The sequence below is a fragment of the Ornithorhynchus anatinus genome, chromosome 19 (genome assembly GCF_004115215.2).
Source record: "Ornithorhynchus anatinus isolate Pmale09 chromosome 19, mOrnAna1.pri.v4, whole genome shotgun sequence".
NCBI lineage: Eukaryota > Metazoa > Chordata > Mammalia > Monotremata > Ornithorhynchidae > Ornithorhynchus > Ornithorhynchus anatinus.
Genome location: NC_041746.1, coordinates 13394554 through 13410790, shown reverse-complemented (window position 1 = coordinate 13410790; position 16237 = coordinate 13394554). Strand labels below are relative to the sequence as shown.

Here is a 16237-nt window from a genome sequence, read left to right as displayed (position 1 = left end):
GAGGCTAAGCAAAGTTGTGACTTACCCATGGTCACACAGAAGGTAGGAGGAAGAACTGATATTAGAATCCAGGTCTCCTGAGTCCCAGGTCCATGTTCTTTCCACTAAGCTATGCTGCTTCTCGAGGACTTGTAGATGGCACTCTGCTGGGCTCTAAACAAGTCAGTAAAACAAACTACAGCGCTGGGTCACTGAGTGAGAAAAGGAAGGAGCAGACAATGGAGGGGGAAAAAAGAAGAAATTGGAATGTGAACTTCTGGGGAACCCTAATCCCGTTTGACATGAGAAGTGTTGTTTAAAAAAAAAAAGAAAGAAAACCAAAAAAACATGCAGTTGCAGTTAATACCTCCTTAAAGTTTCCCTTCAGCATGGCCTAGTGGATAGGGCACAGGCTTCGGGAATCAGAAGAACCTGGGTTCCGATCCTGGGTTTTCTGCCTGTCTGCTCTGTGACCTTGGGTAAGTCACTTAACTTCGGTGTGCCTCAGTTATCTCATCTGCAGAATGGGGATTAAGACTGTGAGCCCTATGTGAGACAGGGATTGTATCGAACCTGAATAATTTATATCTACCCCAGCCCTTAGTACAGTTCTGGCACATAGTGAGCATTTAAGAAATACCATTATTATTACTTATTATTCTCATCATTATGTTCCGCATAACACCTTTTCTATAGGTCCCAGCAACCCACCTGCACAGACTATTACCATATGAGCACCTAAACATTCAGGCAAACATGCACAAGTTTTAAGAAATTATTGTACTATCTGTGGAGCCATGTGGGGGATAATCTGGAAAAGCTCCATGAAGGAAACCAATTTTTAGCCATTTCTTTTTCTGATGGGGGCAGGGCCTGGTTGGTAAAGAGTGTCATTCGCTGGTGGTTTGAGAGATGCAGCCTGGTTTTACCAATGTGGCTTTTTGAAGGTGGGTTTTGGAAGAGAAAAAAATCAAGTGTTGCACGTGGGAGGGTCCTGGCTTCTCTTTTTGTACCATAGGAAATGTGTTTAGAAAAATGCAGGCTAATGGACACCTTCCCCTTCCTTACCTTTCAGGTGCTCAGTGAGTCTGCTTGGTCATTTTGCTGGAGGTTTGGCCTGGGGCCCGTTCGAAGATGTGAAGCAGCCTCAGCTTGAGGTCAGGCCCCCTCCCCTCAACCTCCGTGCACCCCCAGTCCCCTCCCCCCGACCAACCTTCGGCCAGCTGGAGTCGCTGGGTCCCATGATGCGTATTGAACATGTGGGCTGTTGAGTGAGGTGAGCAGCCTCTCTCTCAGGCCATCTCAGGGCTTAAACCACTTTATATGGTTTCTGTGCCTCTCAGCTTGGGACCAAGGTGTAAACCATGGGGGACCAGCAGCAACTGTACAAAGCCAACCACACGGCCAACAGCAACGAGAACTTGTACTACCAGCCGCCGCCGCTGAATCCCCTCTCCGCTCTGGGAGGCAGCTTAAACCACAACTATGGGACGTCAGGGATGGATGCCTCCCAGGCCTCTCCCCTCTCCCCTCATTTTCCCCAGGACTCAAGGGACAACATGGCCCTGGGGGCCAAGAACCTCGGCTCGGTGGACGCTTCCAGACAGACGGGCTGGACTCACGTCGGGGCGGGCAACCATGTCCCGGCACGGAACAGCCTCCCTAACCAGAACGTCCTGTGGAGCCCCGGAGGCCAGCCCGACGCCGGCGAGGGCTACCAGTACTCCTACTCCCAAGCCAACGAGATCCGCTCGCAGAAAATCACCAGCGGAGTCCTGCACAAGCTGGACTCCTTCACCCAGGTGTTCGCCAACCAGAACCTGAGGATTCAGGTCAACAACATGGCCCAGGTCTTGCACACGCAGACTTCGGTGATGGACGGAGTCAGCGACAGCGCCCTCCGCCAGCTGCTGTCCCAGAAGCCTGCGGAGGCCCAGGCAGCCCCTCCGGGCCTGCCGAGGTACCAGCCAGCAGCCCAGCCGGTCCACCTGGGGTTCGCCGGCAGTCAGCAGAAGCACCCGGCGCCGGCGGGGCCTCATTCCCAGCCGCACGTGTACTATGACTACCAGCAGCACCTGGCCCAGATGCAGGTGCAGTCAGTCCTGCAGCCTGGCCAACAGCAGCAGATGCAGTCGCAGCAGATGCTCCCGCAGCAGATGCAGCAGGCTCAGTACTATATACAGCAGCAGCAGCAGCCGCCGGGGCAGCAGCGCATGTCCATGCAGGACATGCAGCAGCAGCAAGCCAGGCAGCAGCAGCAGCCGCCGCCACGACAGTGCCCGCTACAGTTACCTCAGTATTATCAAACGCAACCCATTATGCAGCAGCAGCAGCAACAGCAGCCACAACCAATGCCTCTCCAACCTCCGTCCTATCACAGGGATCCCAGCCAAAAGACTGTGCACGAAACCCACCCGTTCCCCCAGGACCAGACCCACTCCGTCCAGCTGATCCAGCTGGGAGCCATGCCTCAGTATTTCTATCAGGACCCTCAGCAGCAGCAGTACAGTCGGCATTTGTATCAGCAGAGCCTCCTGCAACAGCAGCAGCAACAACCCCCAGACGAGGCCCAGCAGAAGCAATACCACAGCGATGGCAGGACTCAAGCTGGGATCAACTCGCACCTGGGTATCGGACCCTCCGAGTCGATGGAGGACCACATGGGCCAGGAGCTGATCCCGGTCGGGACCACCATTCCCCAGAGACCCCTCCTGGCACAGTCCGGTGTCCATCTAAGTAGCAAAGGGGCTCAGCAGCAGTCCCCATCCGCCTTGTGGCCCCAGGTAACCGATGTTTTCGCTTCTTAAACTGTGTGGGTGCCCGGGCATCTGTGCGAGACAGGTAGTTATCCGTGAAAGGGCGTTATGGGCAGGCAATGTGTGTATTGTTATATGGTACCATGTGCTTTGCACACAGGAAGCGGTCAGCAAGTACGATTGACTAAACGAATGACTCGTGGACAAGTCCCAAATGTGTAGCATCGTAGTAGTCCGAGGTGAATTGTTTGAACTAATTCTGTGGCCAGTTCAGACACTGGACCTTTCAGATACCTGAGCATAATTGGGCTAGCCATCTTGGAGAAGATGTGCCCAGTGCCTGGTAGGGCTCTGGGAGCTGGCTATTTTTGAGTGGGAGATTTTGCAAACGACCTTCAGTCGGAATTTCTGCCACTTTGGTTCGCGGCTTTCTTGAGACACTTTATTTTCCCAAGGGTCCCGCGTTCCTGCCTGTGGTCCTTAACCTGCTCCTGGGAGCAACAGTACAGTGAAGATTCTGCTTCAGGCCCTTTGTCGTGTCCGTAACAAAAGTTGAGGGAGGTGAGGGATGCAGCAGCAAGAGGAGAAAGGATTAAAAGAGGAAGGAGTCCCTGGGATCCAGACTTCCAGAGATCTAGCATTAGCATTGGTAGCTGGATCTCATGCTCATAACCTCCCCCAGACACATCCAGGTTTTCTTGGATTGCCTCCTTTGTCCACCTGCAGCCTTTGGGGAGGTAAGGACTTCATCTAACTCCCCTCCTCACTCCCTCCACCGATATTCCGGGGTTCTGACCTGTGGTGCTGTGCAGCCCTGACAGTAGTTGAGGTGGCAAATGGCAGGTATTATTATCTTCACTTTGCCAGTGGGGAGACCAAGGCCCGGGGAGATTAGAGACTTCCCCATGGTCCCGCAGCAGATCATTGGCTGGTCGAGCAGGAACTCGGGTCTCAGGTCTCTCTGCCCCACCCATTTTCTGTCAAACCATACTCCTCCTCCTCCTCCTGTGTGTGAGGAAGTGAGCTTGCAGAGGGGAGATATTTGCATTTGCCTCACTTAATGGAAATGCCCAATAAAAGCAACAGGCATTGACTCTGAGGTAATCCTAGGCATTATAGGCGAGACCTGATCTCTGTTGTGATCTCTGGGGTGTTGGAAAGCAATTTACAAACTTGCCGCAAGATCTAGACGGTCCAAGATCCGCGAAACCCATTAGTTGCAACCTGGCCAGTAGCCTCCTCGTCTAACACCCCTTGCTCTTTCTCTCTTCCTCTCTTTGCTAGCAGATGCACTTCCCGGATGGCCGAACTCAACCCATCTCCCCTGAGCCAAGGTACCCTGAATACTGGAGGGATTGTTTGAGGAGAATGAAATAAAGATAAGAGTCTGGTCGTTAGTAGTGTCTGTAGCCTTATCTTGGATGCTGTCTGACAGGACAGGTCATTCGGGGTTTGGAAGCAGGGGGATGCAGGTGAAAAATGACTCGACTGCCTCAGCAGTCAGCCACGATTGCTTTTGAGGGGCCTTATCTTTTAAAATTTCAGCCCAGGAACCAGCCGGCGGCTCAGTCCTTCTAGCGCTAATCGCAGCATGTTCTGTAGTTGGCGTGAAGTTGCATTAGCTGCCCAAGGAACCGTCTGTTTTGGTTGGCCTAGTGTTGGTCGTGAGATCTGTTCACGTGGTCCAGAGTGACGGCTTTCTCCAAGGGCCGAGGTCCCCTCTGCTGATCCCACGTCCTCCCTCCCACTGTCTCACCCCCTTCAGATCCCAGACTCAGCTAGGGTAGAACTGGAGTTTCTCCTTCTTCCCTTAGTTGCCAGGCTAGAGAACAGGGTCTCAGGAAGATTAAACAGGGACAGAGGCAATCCATGTCGTTATGTCGATAGATCGACATCCCAAAATTCAAGGAATAATGTGTGGAGGAGAAGGGATCACAGAGTGTGCTGAAGAGGAGAGAGCAAAGAGAGGGGCTTGGGGTGGCACGGAGCTGGGATTTGAAGAAGGCAGTCCCCGCTCCCAGTAGCCATCATCTCCACCAGCTGCTCCCCCCTTGGACGTGGGAGTGGGCCAGGTCTTTAGGCAACCAGGTTGGCCCAAAAAATGACCTTTCACCTTCTGGCCCAGGGGACCTCTTCGTCTCCCTACTTGCTGAAAGTCCAGTGGCTTTTTGCTCTGTTGCATTTTGGGCCTAAAACAATGGGTGTTTCTGAGGCAAAAGGTAACTTCGTGAAGCAAATATGGCAAGTAAATTTGGTCATCAGTACGTTTGGAAGAGGAACCCCAAAATGACAGACTCCAGGAAAATAAAGTTGAGAATGAACGACAACTCTCTAACTGAACTGTCTGTGGTTTTTTTTCTCCCTCTCTCCCTCGGCTTCCTGGCTCACTTCCTCCCCACGCAGCGGACAGTCTAAGGGATTGTTTTTAGAAAGGCCCGACGCAAAGAACAGGTTAACGTGTTCAATCTGCTTCAAGGAGTTCAAGAGTCTGCCTGCCCTGAACGGCCACATGCGGTCTCACGGAGGGATGAGAGCCTCGCCCGGCTTCCGACAGGTAGCACGTGGGGCAGGGGTCCTCTGCTGCTCGCCCCTCCTCCCCCGCAGGATGATGTTGCCGCTTGCTTTGCTTAACTGCCTCACCTACCCAGAGCATAGTGTGGATGGATTCCGCTCAGCCCACGGCTGCTTGTTCCTCCCCAGCCCCACCCTGGAGAAAAAACTCAGCAAGGGTCTTCTGGGAGCTAGTTGAGCAAACTTTGTCTCCAGGTTGGCCGGACTTGTACACGAGGGCAGAAACACTCACCCACGCCTGACGAAGGCCACGTGGAAAGAGGTGAATGACGTCAGTGTCTTTACTGACCTTCACCCAGCTCTTGGCATCAGTATTGTAGTTTTTTTTTTTCTGTAATGGTATCTGTTCAGCACTTACTATGTGCCGGGCACTGTCCTAAACACTGGGGGTAGATAACGAGATAATCAAATTGGACACAGTTTATGTCCCACATGGTGCTCACAGCTTTAACCCCCATTTTAAAAGTGAGGTATCTGAGGCACAGAGAAGCTAAGTGACTTGCCCAAGGCCACACAGGAGACAAGTGGCAGAGCCAGGATTAGAACGTAGGTCTTTTGCCCCCCCGACCCGTGCTCTTTCCATTAGGCCATGCTGCTTCTCATCTGGGTCTGGGGTATAGGAAAAGGCTCTCTCCAAGGCCGACCTGGATGGGTTTTCCCCAGCATCAAGGGTCAACGGTAGGGCCAAAGTTTGATCCCTCCCCAGACTCCAAGTGTGATTTCCCCCCATCTCTGAGGTGATGAGTAGGTGTCTCCCTCTCCCCCGTTCCATCCTCTGGCCCCTTCCCCTTCCCTTTCAACCCCCTCCACCCCTGGTCTGGCTGTTCGGTAACTGAGGCTGAAAGCCTGTAATTGTCTGTGTAGGAGGAAGGAGAGAAGGCCCCGCCACAGCCGCCGCCGCCTCCACCACCACCCCAGCAACCCCCCAAAGAGGTGGAAAGCCTCACTCCCATCGTCATGCCTGTGTCTGTCCCTGTCAAGCTTCTCTCGCCCGAGCCCAGCCCGCAGGTCACCGCCAACAATGCTGCCACGGCCCCCAGCAGAGACAAGCCGGCCGGCTCAGTGTCGGATGACGAGATGCCGGTGCTCGTGAGGATGACCTACTCCCCGCCCTGCTCTCCCAAAGCAGCCAACCCCTGCTCGTCTTCTGTGAGTTGCCGCTGCCTTCAGGCTGGAGGAATTCCTTTGCTTTCTAGGACAGCGACCGGAATGGGAGGAGGAGGAGGCAGAGGAGGCAGAGGAGGCCTTCTCCCGAGGTCGGGGGCGGGGAGAGGGTTCCAGAAAGCGTGGAGTGGGGGCCAGCCCCAACTGAAATGGCCACCTCTGATTTGGACCAGATTCAACTAAATTCAGACAGAGCTCCAGGCTCCCATCTGGGTCGGACGGACTCTGGGTTGGATGTGAAATCTCTGAGTTGCCTTTTCCTGCCGTGCTTGTCCGGTATTCTGTCCGTCTGCACGTTATGCTAGCTTGCAGCAGCCTCGTGGATGTGCAGCCTACGCCCGCCGCCCTTCCAGGCCATTTTCTGCTCCCCGGCTCTCACAGGAGCCAGGGCTGTGGCGGTCGTGATCTTAGATAGACCCCGGCTGGCAGTCCCCGGGTGCCTTTGGCAGATGCCTCCCCTCTTCAGAGATGGCCCGGTCCTCGGAGAACAAACTGAGCCAGCCCAGAGCTTTATTTCCTATCTCCTAGGAATACCTCCTCCCATCCCAGGAAAGCAAAGAGATTTATCACTGCCTAGTGTGTTGTCGTTTTCGTTTTCTTACTCTGTGTGCTTGTTTGTTTTAGTGTAGATGGTGACAACAAAGCAATGTAGTTCTCAGTGAAAAGTTTCCACTGGGTGGGTGGAAAATAAATCTTCGGGTGGGGGCGTGAGGTATCTGGGCAGAGGAAACCCCTGGGTGTTCTGAGCCCGGTGCTCTGTAACTCCCAGCAGGTATTTCTCGGCTCCCTGCTCCCTTGCAGTTCACCCAGTCCGGAGCAGGACATGGGGCACTCTCTCATCCTTGCATCCTGTCTTTCTCAGAGTGAGGGACCTAGGAGGGGAAGAGAAAACCCAATTCAGAGAAACCCACACTTCCAGGAGGAAGCGCTTCTCTCTGAAAAGTCTAAAGAAGTCAGCAGGACATGGACCCGTCTAGGATGGCTGTAGGCCCTGGACCGTGGATTGCAGGGTTAGGGGGGTCCTGGCTGAAAAGTAGCGAATCCGTGATACAGAGGCTGCATATCGGTGGGGACCAGACTTGACCCAGGCCTGGGCTTTCTTTCTTACCGTTTAGCTTTCCTGGTGGCACGGGTCTCCCCATTAATTCTTGTTTCGACCTCCTGGCGGATTGGGAAATGAGGAGGAGGGGCAGTTGCACCGGGTTGCTGTTTTTATTTTCCATGTGTAGCGTAAAGCAGAATTCTCTGGCCTGTTTTGCATCATTTAATTCAGCTTGACTAACTCTGGCCATGCTTGACCACAAGAATTCACCCTCTCCTACCCCAGGAAGCCACAGGACCAGTGACTTCTGCCTTCAGTTCCCATTCCTGCCTAGGGGCTAAGGTTTCGGTGGGAGGGAGGAGTGTTGGTCACTCTGGGGAAGACCGGGAATGGTCAATTTGGCTCTGCCCTGTCCACTCCATGCCTTCCCTCTGGGGTGCCAGACTGTTCAGAGGAGAGGAGGGACTGGAGTCCTAGTTGGGATTTGGGTGCAGCCTATCTCCGGAAAACTGCCGTCATGTGAGCATCAGAGGTTGCATCAACCCCTAGGGAAAAGGAGGCGACTGCTGGTGGAGGGTTTTCTGAGTCCTGCGAGTGAGGAGGAGTTTGGAACAGTTTGGAGGGTAGGGAAGGAGTCTCAGGGGCGGGGCTGTGCAAGGAAAGTGAGAGCTGCTAAATTGGCTCTGCCTTATTGTAGGCCCTCTTCACTGTGCCCAACCCGGGTAGCCGGGCAACAGTCAACATCAACCCGTACTCCCAGGACGGTTGTTTGTCAACTGGAAAAGAACTGTGGGTGGCCAGGGAGAGAAGAAGGCTCCTTTCTGGGGGCTAATCAGCCCCCAAAATATTTTCTTAGTCGACCCTAAGTGCAGGATGCCTCCCAGCTGGTGGCTGTCATCTCAACAGTTCTCAGAACTCGGGCTTTGCCTTTTCTCTTTTTCGGTTTTCTAGTCCCATTTCCCACCCTCCTTGAATATATTTTGCCTCAGAAGACTTGAACGGCCTTGCAGATAGCCCTTGGCAAGTGATATTTGCCAGGCAAGTCCACCCCGCTGATGTCACCATTTGTATTCCCAGCCAGGAAAAGTGGGTTGGTGGGTTGAAAAAATGTTGTGCTTATTGGCAAGCGGCTGTCAAATTTTTCAGCTTTTGGAGCTGGCCCAGCACTGATCTGGGGTCTTAGGAGGAGGAGACAGCTCCACAGTGGGAGATAAAGCCCACAACCCCATAACTAGAACGTTAGTCTGAGCGGGCAAGTGAGGGCCAAAGCCAAGCAGCTTTAATGGTCACTTTGTCTTTTTCTTGGTGACTACAGTTTTCAGAAGCAGTCCAGGCTGGGAGGATGCAATATCTAAACCCGTCCCGAATGGTGATTTGCTTACTTGGAACGGGAATGCCGAGGGACAGAGAAATTCCGGTGCATCTTCCTTGCTACTCTTTCCTAAAGGATTCAAGAGTAAAACTAGGAATCCAGCACTGGAAAAGAGTCCATTTGGAAAGTAGCTTGTTCCGGATGCTGTGAAAACTTGCTCAATAAAGAAGTTTGCACCCCAGAGCCCCAAGACTTGAAAGTTGTCTTGGTCCAGCCCCAGCTTCTTTCCGTGCATTATGGGCTTGTCATCAGCTTTACTCCCTCTTTTGGGACTGCATCAAATTCTTGTTGTTATCAGTCAGCATTATCCTTCCCCCAAGAGAGATGGAGGATTCTTGCAGCTGGAGTCCACTTGGCAGATGGGAATGCAGCGATAAGCAGTGAAGAATTTGAATTTATGATTTCTCCCCGCCACCTACTCCCCGCCATGGTCTCAGCAGTAATTTCACAGACTCGAGCACGCTCTTCTCAGGAAGACCAAGAAACTGCTTTGGGAGAATGGGAGTTGAACAACAGGTTGGGGAATCGCAGGGCAAGGGGTGGGAGGTAGGCAAAGGAAGATGTTCTTGCTGACCTGCCCTAGAGGAAGTTCCTAAATGCTGTTGCCTCAGGGAGGTGGAACTAAACCTTTGAAATTTATCCTATTTGCATTTAGGAAGTTTCCAGAAAACACCACCCGAGTGTACCCAGAACAGAAGAACAGACGAGGCCCCTGCAGGATAAGAAAAAGTATCGCCACCGACCTGAGCCTCTCTTCATTCCTCCTCCCACCTTCAACCTCAACACTTCCTTCTCAGGCGCCACGTTGTATCAAAGCCAGCTTCGCTCCCCCCGAATCCTAGGTGACCACCTCCTCGACAGGACCCACGAGCTACCCCCCTACACTCCCCCGCCTATGCTGAGTCCCGTCCGTCAGGGATCCGGCCTCTTCAGCAGTGTCATTATCACAACGTCCCAGACTGGCTCCCACCCACAGTTGCCGCTCACTCCTCTCACCCCGACGCCCCGGGTCCTCCTGTGTCGATCCAGTAAGTGTTTGGTTGGGCGGGGCCGGCCTGGGTCTCCCCCCATCTAAGGTTCGGTCAGGGATGACAATCCATTAGTTGGGGCCCTTCCTGTCACACCTCGCACCCAATGGGCACCTGGAAAAAGAGTTATGGATTCTGGGAAGCAGCGAGGCCTTGGGGAAATAGCACGGGACTGGGACTCAGAGGTCCTGGGTTCAAATCCAGGCTCCACCACATACCTGCTGTGTGACTTTGATCAAGGCACGTCACTTTTCTGTGCCTCCGTTCCTTCGTCTATAACATGGGGATTCAAACTTGTTCTCCCCCGCACTTAGACTGTGAGCCACATATGGGACCTAGTTTTCTCATATCTACCCCAGCAATTGGTTCAGCGTTTGGCACATAGTAAGCGCTTAACAAATGCTATTATTATTATGATAGGTTATTGTCAGTGGCGAGGTCGGCGTGTTTGATTTATGGTGAAATTTAAAAATCTAAGCAGAAAATCTTTTGGAGGCGCCATCTCATTACCACCAAACTGGTGAGTGGTATATGCAGGGAGAGTTAGGATCTGATGAGACCTTTAAGGGTAGGAACCTTGTAGATAAGCACAAGCCTCTGGACCCAAGGACTAAAGGAAACCATCCTCATTGCTGATACTTCCTGGGCACCTGTGGGTGCAAAACATTTGGGATCGTGTCCAAGAGATGCATTCCCTACCCTTGGGTGGTCGTTTTTCTGGTAGGAGTTGCTGAACGTCTGCTCTTGTGCAGAGCACTGAACCAGGTACTAAAGAGCAGGTGGACTGTTGCCTTCAATCGCCAGGCCACTTTAACCCAGAATTGCCAGTAGAACTAAGGAGAATTTTGTAAACCAATAGAATATTCTGAGATTACTGCAGTCAGTCAGTCGGATTTAGTAAGTGCTCACTGCACTGTACTATGTGCTTGGGAGAGTACAGGTTAACAGTACAACATTTACATTCCCTGCCCATAATAAGCATCCTTAGAGGGGGAAACTGCCAGGCCAAGGTTAGGTTTTTGGAAAAGAAAATATCCCTCTCTGTGTGACTAATGGCATTTTTGCTTGTGCTTCAGACAGTATTGATGGAGGAAGTGTGCCGGTCACACCAGGACCTGGAGAACAGACTGTGGACATAGAACCGTAAGGATGTCTCGATGTACTGGACGGGAAGCATTTTTCTCATGTGCCTTTTGTCAGCTGGTGGAGATGCTGTTTTTTGGGTGTATTTTGGAAGGGTTGGGGTATGTTGACCTTCCTTAGCCAAATTAGCACCTACTGATCTTGATTGATGCTACCCAAAATGCCAAAGGAGTATGGTGTTCCTTTCTCCAGTGGCTTTCTCTGTGATGGCTCACTCCAATTCAGTTTTCTCCAGCTTTTAGAATTCAGTCTCCCTTTTTTATGTCCTGTGGTGTTGACATGGTTTGATTTTACCCTCTAAAGAAAACCTTTATAGTCTCTGAAAAACTGTAAAGCTAGAGGTTTCCTTAAATTTAAAATGATTACTCTGTGTCATATGCGCTGTCACTTAAATGTCTTTCGTTGTTCTGATTCAAGGCGGATCAACATTGGGTCAAGATTCCAAGCTGAGATCCCTGAACTCCAGGACTTCACCACCGTGGATAAAGACCCACACAGAGCAACATTGGTGTGGAAACCCTGGCCAGAACTGGAAAACAGAGATGTTCAGCAAAGAGGTATTGAGAGTTGGCCCTAGTTTGGAATTAGGTGTCCAAGACATCCTGGATTTCTGGCTCCAAGAATCCAGATTGTAATCCTTTTTGTTAACCGTAACTGGATGACTTGTTCCAAATCTGACACGGTGACATTTCTTTGTTTCTCACAGTGGAGAATCTCTTAAATTTGTGTTGCTCCAGTGCCTTGCCAGGTGGAGGGACCAATTCCGAATTTGCTTTGCATTCTCTCTTTGAAGCCAAAGGTGATATTATGGTAAGGACAAGAAGAAATGGACCCTATGGTTTGCTACATTTATAGAAAAGGAAGTATTTCCAGAACTTGAAGCGTCGCTGCTCAGCATATCACAGCGGCTCTCAGCATGACTGGTGGTGATGCCAAACCGCCAAAATGTTTCTCCCACCCGCAGTTGTTTGCGTTTCCCCTTCCAAGGACTAGCTCTCAAAATTCATTTACTGCTCCCTGAGGCTCTTAATTCTTCATCAGTATCTCCGCCGAGTCAGGATCTTTGGTCCAGCACCCTTTGAACCCTGCCTTTGAACCCTGCCTCTAGCTAGACTGGAAGCTCCTTGTGGACAGGGAATGTGTCTCCCAACTCTCCCAAGCACTCAGTACAGTGCTCTTCACCCAGTAAGCACTTGGCGAATACCACTGATTGGTTGATTGACTGTCAAAGCCACAATCTGGTGCTGGCCCGTTAATCAGAGCAGGGGGTGGTTGCGCTTTTGGAGTCCAGGCGGCCCTGACCCCTGTCACCTGGTGCTCAGCCCGCACTTGCCCTGCTCCCAGGTTACTAATCTTCTCCTCTGCTTTCCATGTATTTCTAGGCTGTCGTCGAAAGGCTGCTGCTGAAGAAGCCCGCCAGACTTAAATGTCATCCTTTAGCAAACTACCACTATGCTGGTAGGTTCTTCCCACTCCCCCTGCCCCCTCTGCCCCCACTCATGGTTTCCAGCAGGCAGTTTTTCTTAGCGATAAAGTTGCCTGGGGCCCATTTCCTCCATTAGAGTCCTTTTCGTGTTACCAGCCCCATTTGTGAAAGTGGGCCGCGCTATCCAGGCAATCGGTGACTGTGTTCCTTTATCTTGTCACTACGAGGAGTGCTGAGAGACTGTGGGCAGTTGGAAGATAATTATCTGGTAGATGATTGTGTTGGCTGAGATGAAAGCTAATGTGAAAGGTTAAGGGATTTTCACGGGTGGGCAGTTGGCTTGTTGCCCTGTGGGTTTGGGAGGCAGGGCCAGCCCGTTCCTTCAGCTTCTTCCGGCACATCTGACTCTCCATCTGAGTTGGGCTCCAGCTCCTCTCCAAGGGAAGCCTTCCCCGCGTAGCCAGCCCCACCTGCCTGGGCAGCTGAGGATGCTCCATGGGCAAGTCATCGGGGCAGGGCCCAGGGGAGGCATGGCTGTGGGTCTTACAAAAGTCTGAACTCCACGTTCGCTCGGGACAGATGATGACGATGACCATAATAATCACAACACTAATAGTAATAATATTAGGTGCTTGCAAATTGCCAAGCACTGTGCTGAGCGCCAGGGTACTTAAAGGATAATCAATCAGACACATGGAACTGAACCCCCATTTTACAAATGAGGATCTGAGATATCGAAAAGCTAAGGAACTTGTCCCAGATCATCCAGCAGGCAAGGAGCAGTGCTGGGATTAGAACCCAGGTCTCCTGATTCCCTGGCCCATGCTCTTTCTACTAAGCCATCCTGTTTCTCTGCTGTACAATATTCTGGTGTACAGAGTACAGATACTGTACAAACACAGGGTATTAGGGGCCCTAAGATAAGGCCCCATTTGTTGCTCAAGCAATGAGCATGAGTTTAAACTCGGGTCAACCAGTTTGGACAAGTCTAGGAAGTTTTCCTGTTCAGTGAAGACATTGCGTTGGGAGTGCTGTGGGGTTAAGGGATGAAGTTGCATTGGGCAGCTGACAACCGAGTGACCCCAAACTGAGCAAGGTCTCTCTATCTCGCGCCTCCTTGTCGAACATCCGGCCTTAGAAGTAATTCCACTCTTCAGGGATTCCCCAAGCTGCTGATCCTTATTTGTTAAGTCCTGGCAGCACATGCAGCATTTTGAGCTGAGTCTGGTGCAGAGTTCCAGAGTTTTAAGCAGGATCTCAAGCTTGTCAGAGTAGAGACGGTATGGATGGTATATCCTTGCTTGGGTGCCTTGCCCCCTTCCCCCCCATCCCCACCCTGATGCCCATTATTGAAGTTGACGTGCTGGGGGCTGAAAAGCTGACTGAAAGGAAGTGGTCTCTTGGGGCTTTTCTGCTTTTTCTACGTGAGTGGAAGCTGAAAATGATCTGGTCTCTTTAGCGTTTATGCGCAGCTAACGCTGAGCCATCTGTTTTGAATCATTTTGGTCTTCCTAGCCAAGTGGTCCAGAATGGAGAAACAGTGCTAGTACACTGAGAAAGGAGTCCAAGCCTGTCTGCTTTAGAAAAGGAAGCCACCACAACATACAGTTGATTCTTATTTTCCCTAAGCGTCCAGGTGTCCAGCAACTTTTCATTCACTTTCCTCATAAACACTGTTCCCGTGGGCTCCTCTTAGTCCATTAGACTGTAAGCTCCTTAAAGGCCGGAATCCCATCATATCTTCTCTGGGGGGCTTGGGACATGTCTACCAACTTTGTTGTCATGTTCTGTCCCAAACATTTAGTACTATGTTCTGCACATGGGAAGTGCTCAGTAAATACCATTGATTGATGGATTATACTTCTTTTCGGAGTGCTCAACCAATACTGTTGTAGGTGATGGTGTAGAGCACAGCTGCAGCAGGGATTAAAGGCTTTCTGCCAGTAGATTCTCTACTCGCTGCTGCTCGCTGCAGAAAGAATCCTCGTCCAGGTGCTTTCATTCTTCCCCTCAGTGACTTCCAAGACCTGACCTCCTGGCAGTGAGGGAGCCCTGCCCTGGCCCCAGTAATCTAAAGACGCCCCCCAGCCGGAGAGCTGGAGCAGCAGCTCCTTCTCAATTCTGGCCCCAGTGTTTACTGCTGGGGTACATGATAGCAATTGTGTAGGAGGATCTGAAGGGAGGGCCATTCTGTTTGGAAAGTTGGAGCCTCTCTGGGTTTTATTCCTAGGATTTTTCTGCACTCTGTAGATTTGTTCTCTGTGTATCTCTCCATCAGAAAGATGTGAGGGTTGGGAACGGTCCCACCCTGATTTCTGAATTTTTCAGTTGAGATCAACCTCACTCCAGACATTTCTGTTTCCCGTAGCACTCACATAGAGGTCTCAAATTTCCACACTGTATTTGTCTATTTTATGGTGCCTCTGTTTCTTTTGTTTACTGCCTCATTCCTGACAGCCTCTCATGTCACTCCCTCTTTCTTCCCCTCCTCCTTTCCCTACCTTCCTTCGTATTCCCCACTTAATCCTTCTTCTATCCTGTCCCTATATGGCTCTGGTTTCTCTCCCCTTGGCCCTGTAGTTACCTGAATCAGCCTTGACATCTCATTCCACTACTCTTTACTGCTTGGCCTCTCTCCCTGTGGTCGCCACGCTGCCAAGGACCCTCTCCTCACTATCCCTGACTGACCTCTTGGCTACCCCAGGGCGACCTAAACTTCTCTCTTCCCATAGCCCACAGATGGCCTTGGTCTCCCTCCCTGCTGGATTCCCCTGTAGGCCACCCTGTCTTGGAAATGTGACATCCAAAGTGGCAGCTTCCGCTTCTCACTGCTGATTTAAGTAGCAGAAAGCGAGGCCAAGCGTAGCATTGGATGGCAGACGGGTGGCGAGAGCTTAGGTCTTTATTTCTATCTTGTCTCCATTAGAGTTTCCGAAATCGTGTCTTCTCCTTCCTCTGTCACTTCCCATTATGTCCAGTGTAAGGCTCTGCCCAAGTACGTCCAGTGACAGGCTGACCTCTCCAAAACCATTACAGTAGTGAAGGCCCAGGACCCGTCTCATGCCCCATAACCAAATGGGGCTTTGTGGTTCTTTAATTGGAGCATCAGTGTCCTCAGCCCTGGCCTGGTCCAGAACGACTGGCATTCAGAAGCACCGGAGCATAAAGACCGTTTAAAAACAGACCTGGAGTCCAAGGTCCCATAGCCAATCAATCTCCCTTTCTTCCCTGCCTCCCCTCGGGGCCTTGAGCTCAGTATCTCCCCCGAAATCAGCCACAGCAGATTCTGTCTCCCAGCAACCAGGGCTCAAAACATTTCTACCGTTGATGCTTTTCCAACACCAATTTCAGCCAGTTAATTAGGCCCCTTCTAATTAGCCCTAATCATCTTATTAGGGCTCCCCTGCTGATAACACCAGAATAGCCAGGAATCCCCAGGTAGTCCAGATGCCTCTGAATGGTGACTTCTCAGAGGTGCCGGAAATTAACTCTTGGTTCACTCCAGTGCCTCATTAGATGAGGGTGAGGTGGTGGGGGGCAAATCAGGAAGCAGGTGTGGGACCCCTGTAGGGCAGGCGGGCTGCTAATCTAAATGCTTAAAAATGGTCTAGAAAAGGACTCAGAATAGAAAAAGAATAATAGCAGGGACACACTATAAGTACATCTCAAGACGGAAAGAAATCATCTTAAACGTGGGAGGCGATTCTCAGAGCTCAGATAAAGAAGCCCTGAACTGCCACTATGTTCCTAGAGGTT

The 16237-nt window shown here is 51.5% G+C and overlaps 1 protein-coding gene across 8 annotated transcripts in view; it reads left to right on the top strand.

Moving 5' to 3' along the window:
- TRERF1 (transcriptional regulating factor 1) overlaps positions 1–16237 on the top strand; it is a 200339-nt gene that overhangs the window by 158531 nt on the left and 25571 nt on the right. For 3 of the 8 annotated variants that reach the window (XM_029047078.2, XM_029047076.2, XM_029047085.2), the window contains 10 exons: positions 1055–1136; positions 1323–2762; positions 4020–4069; positions 5139–5289; positions 6171–6455; positions 9540–9912; positions 10989–11055; positions 11473–11612; positions 11762–11865; positions 12438–12513. In XM_029047078.2, the coding sequence (XP_028902911.1) occupies positions 1344–2762; positions 4020–4069; positions 5139–5289; positions 6171–6455; positions 9540–9912; positions 10989–11055; positions 11473–11612; positions 11762–11865; positions 12438–12513 (2665 nt within the window). In that variant the 5' untranslated portion in view covers positions 1055–1136; positions 1323–1343. Of the gene's footprint in view, positions 1–1054; positions 2763–4019; positions 4070–5138; positions 5290–6170; positions 6456–9539; positions 9913–10988; positions 11056–11472; positions 11613–11761; positions 11866–12437; positions 12514–16237 lie in introns of all 8 variants that reach the window. The other 5 variants (XM_029047086.2, XM_029047088.2, XM_029047077.2 and 2 more) reach the window with 5 other exon arrangements.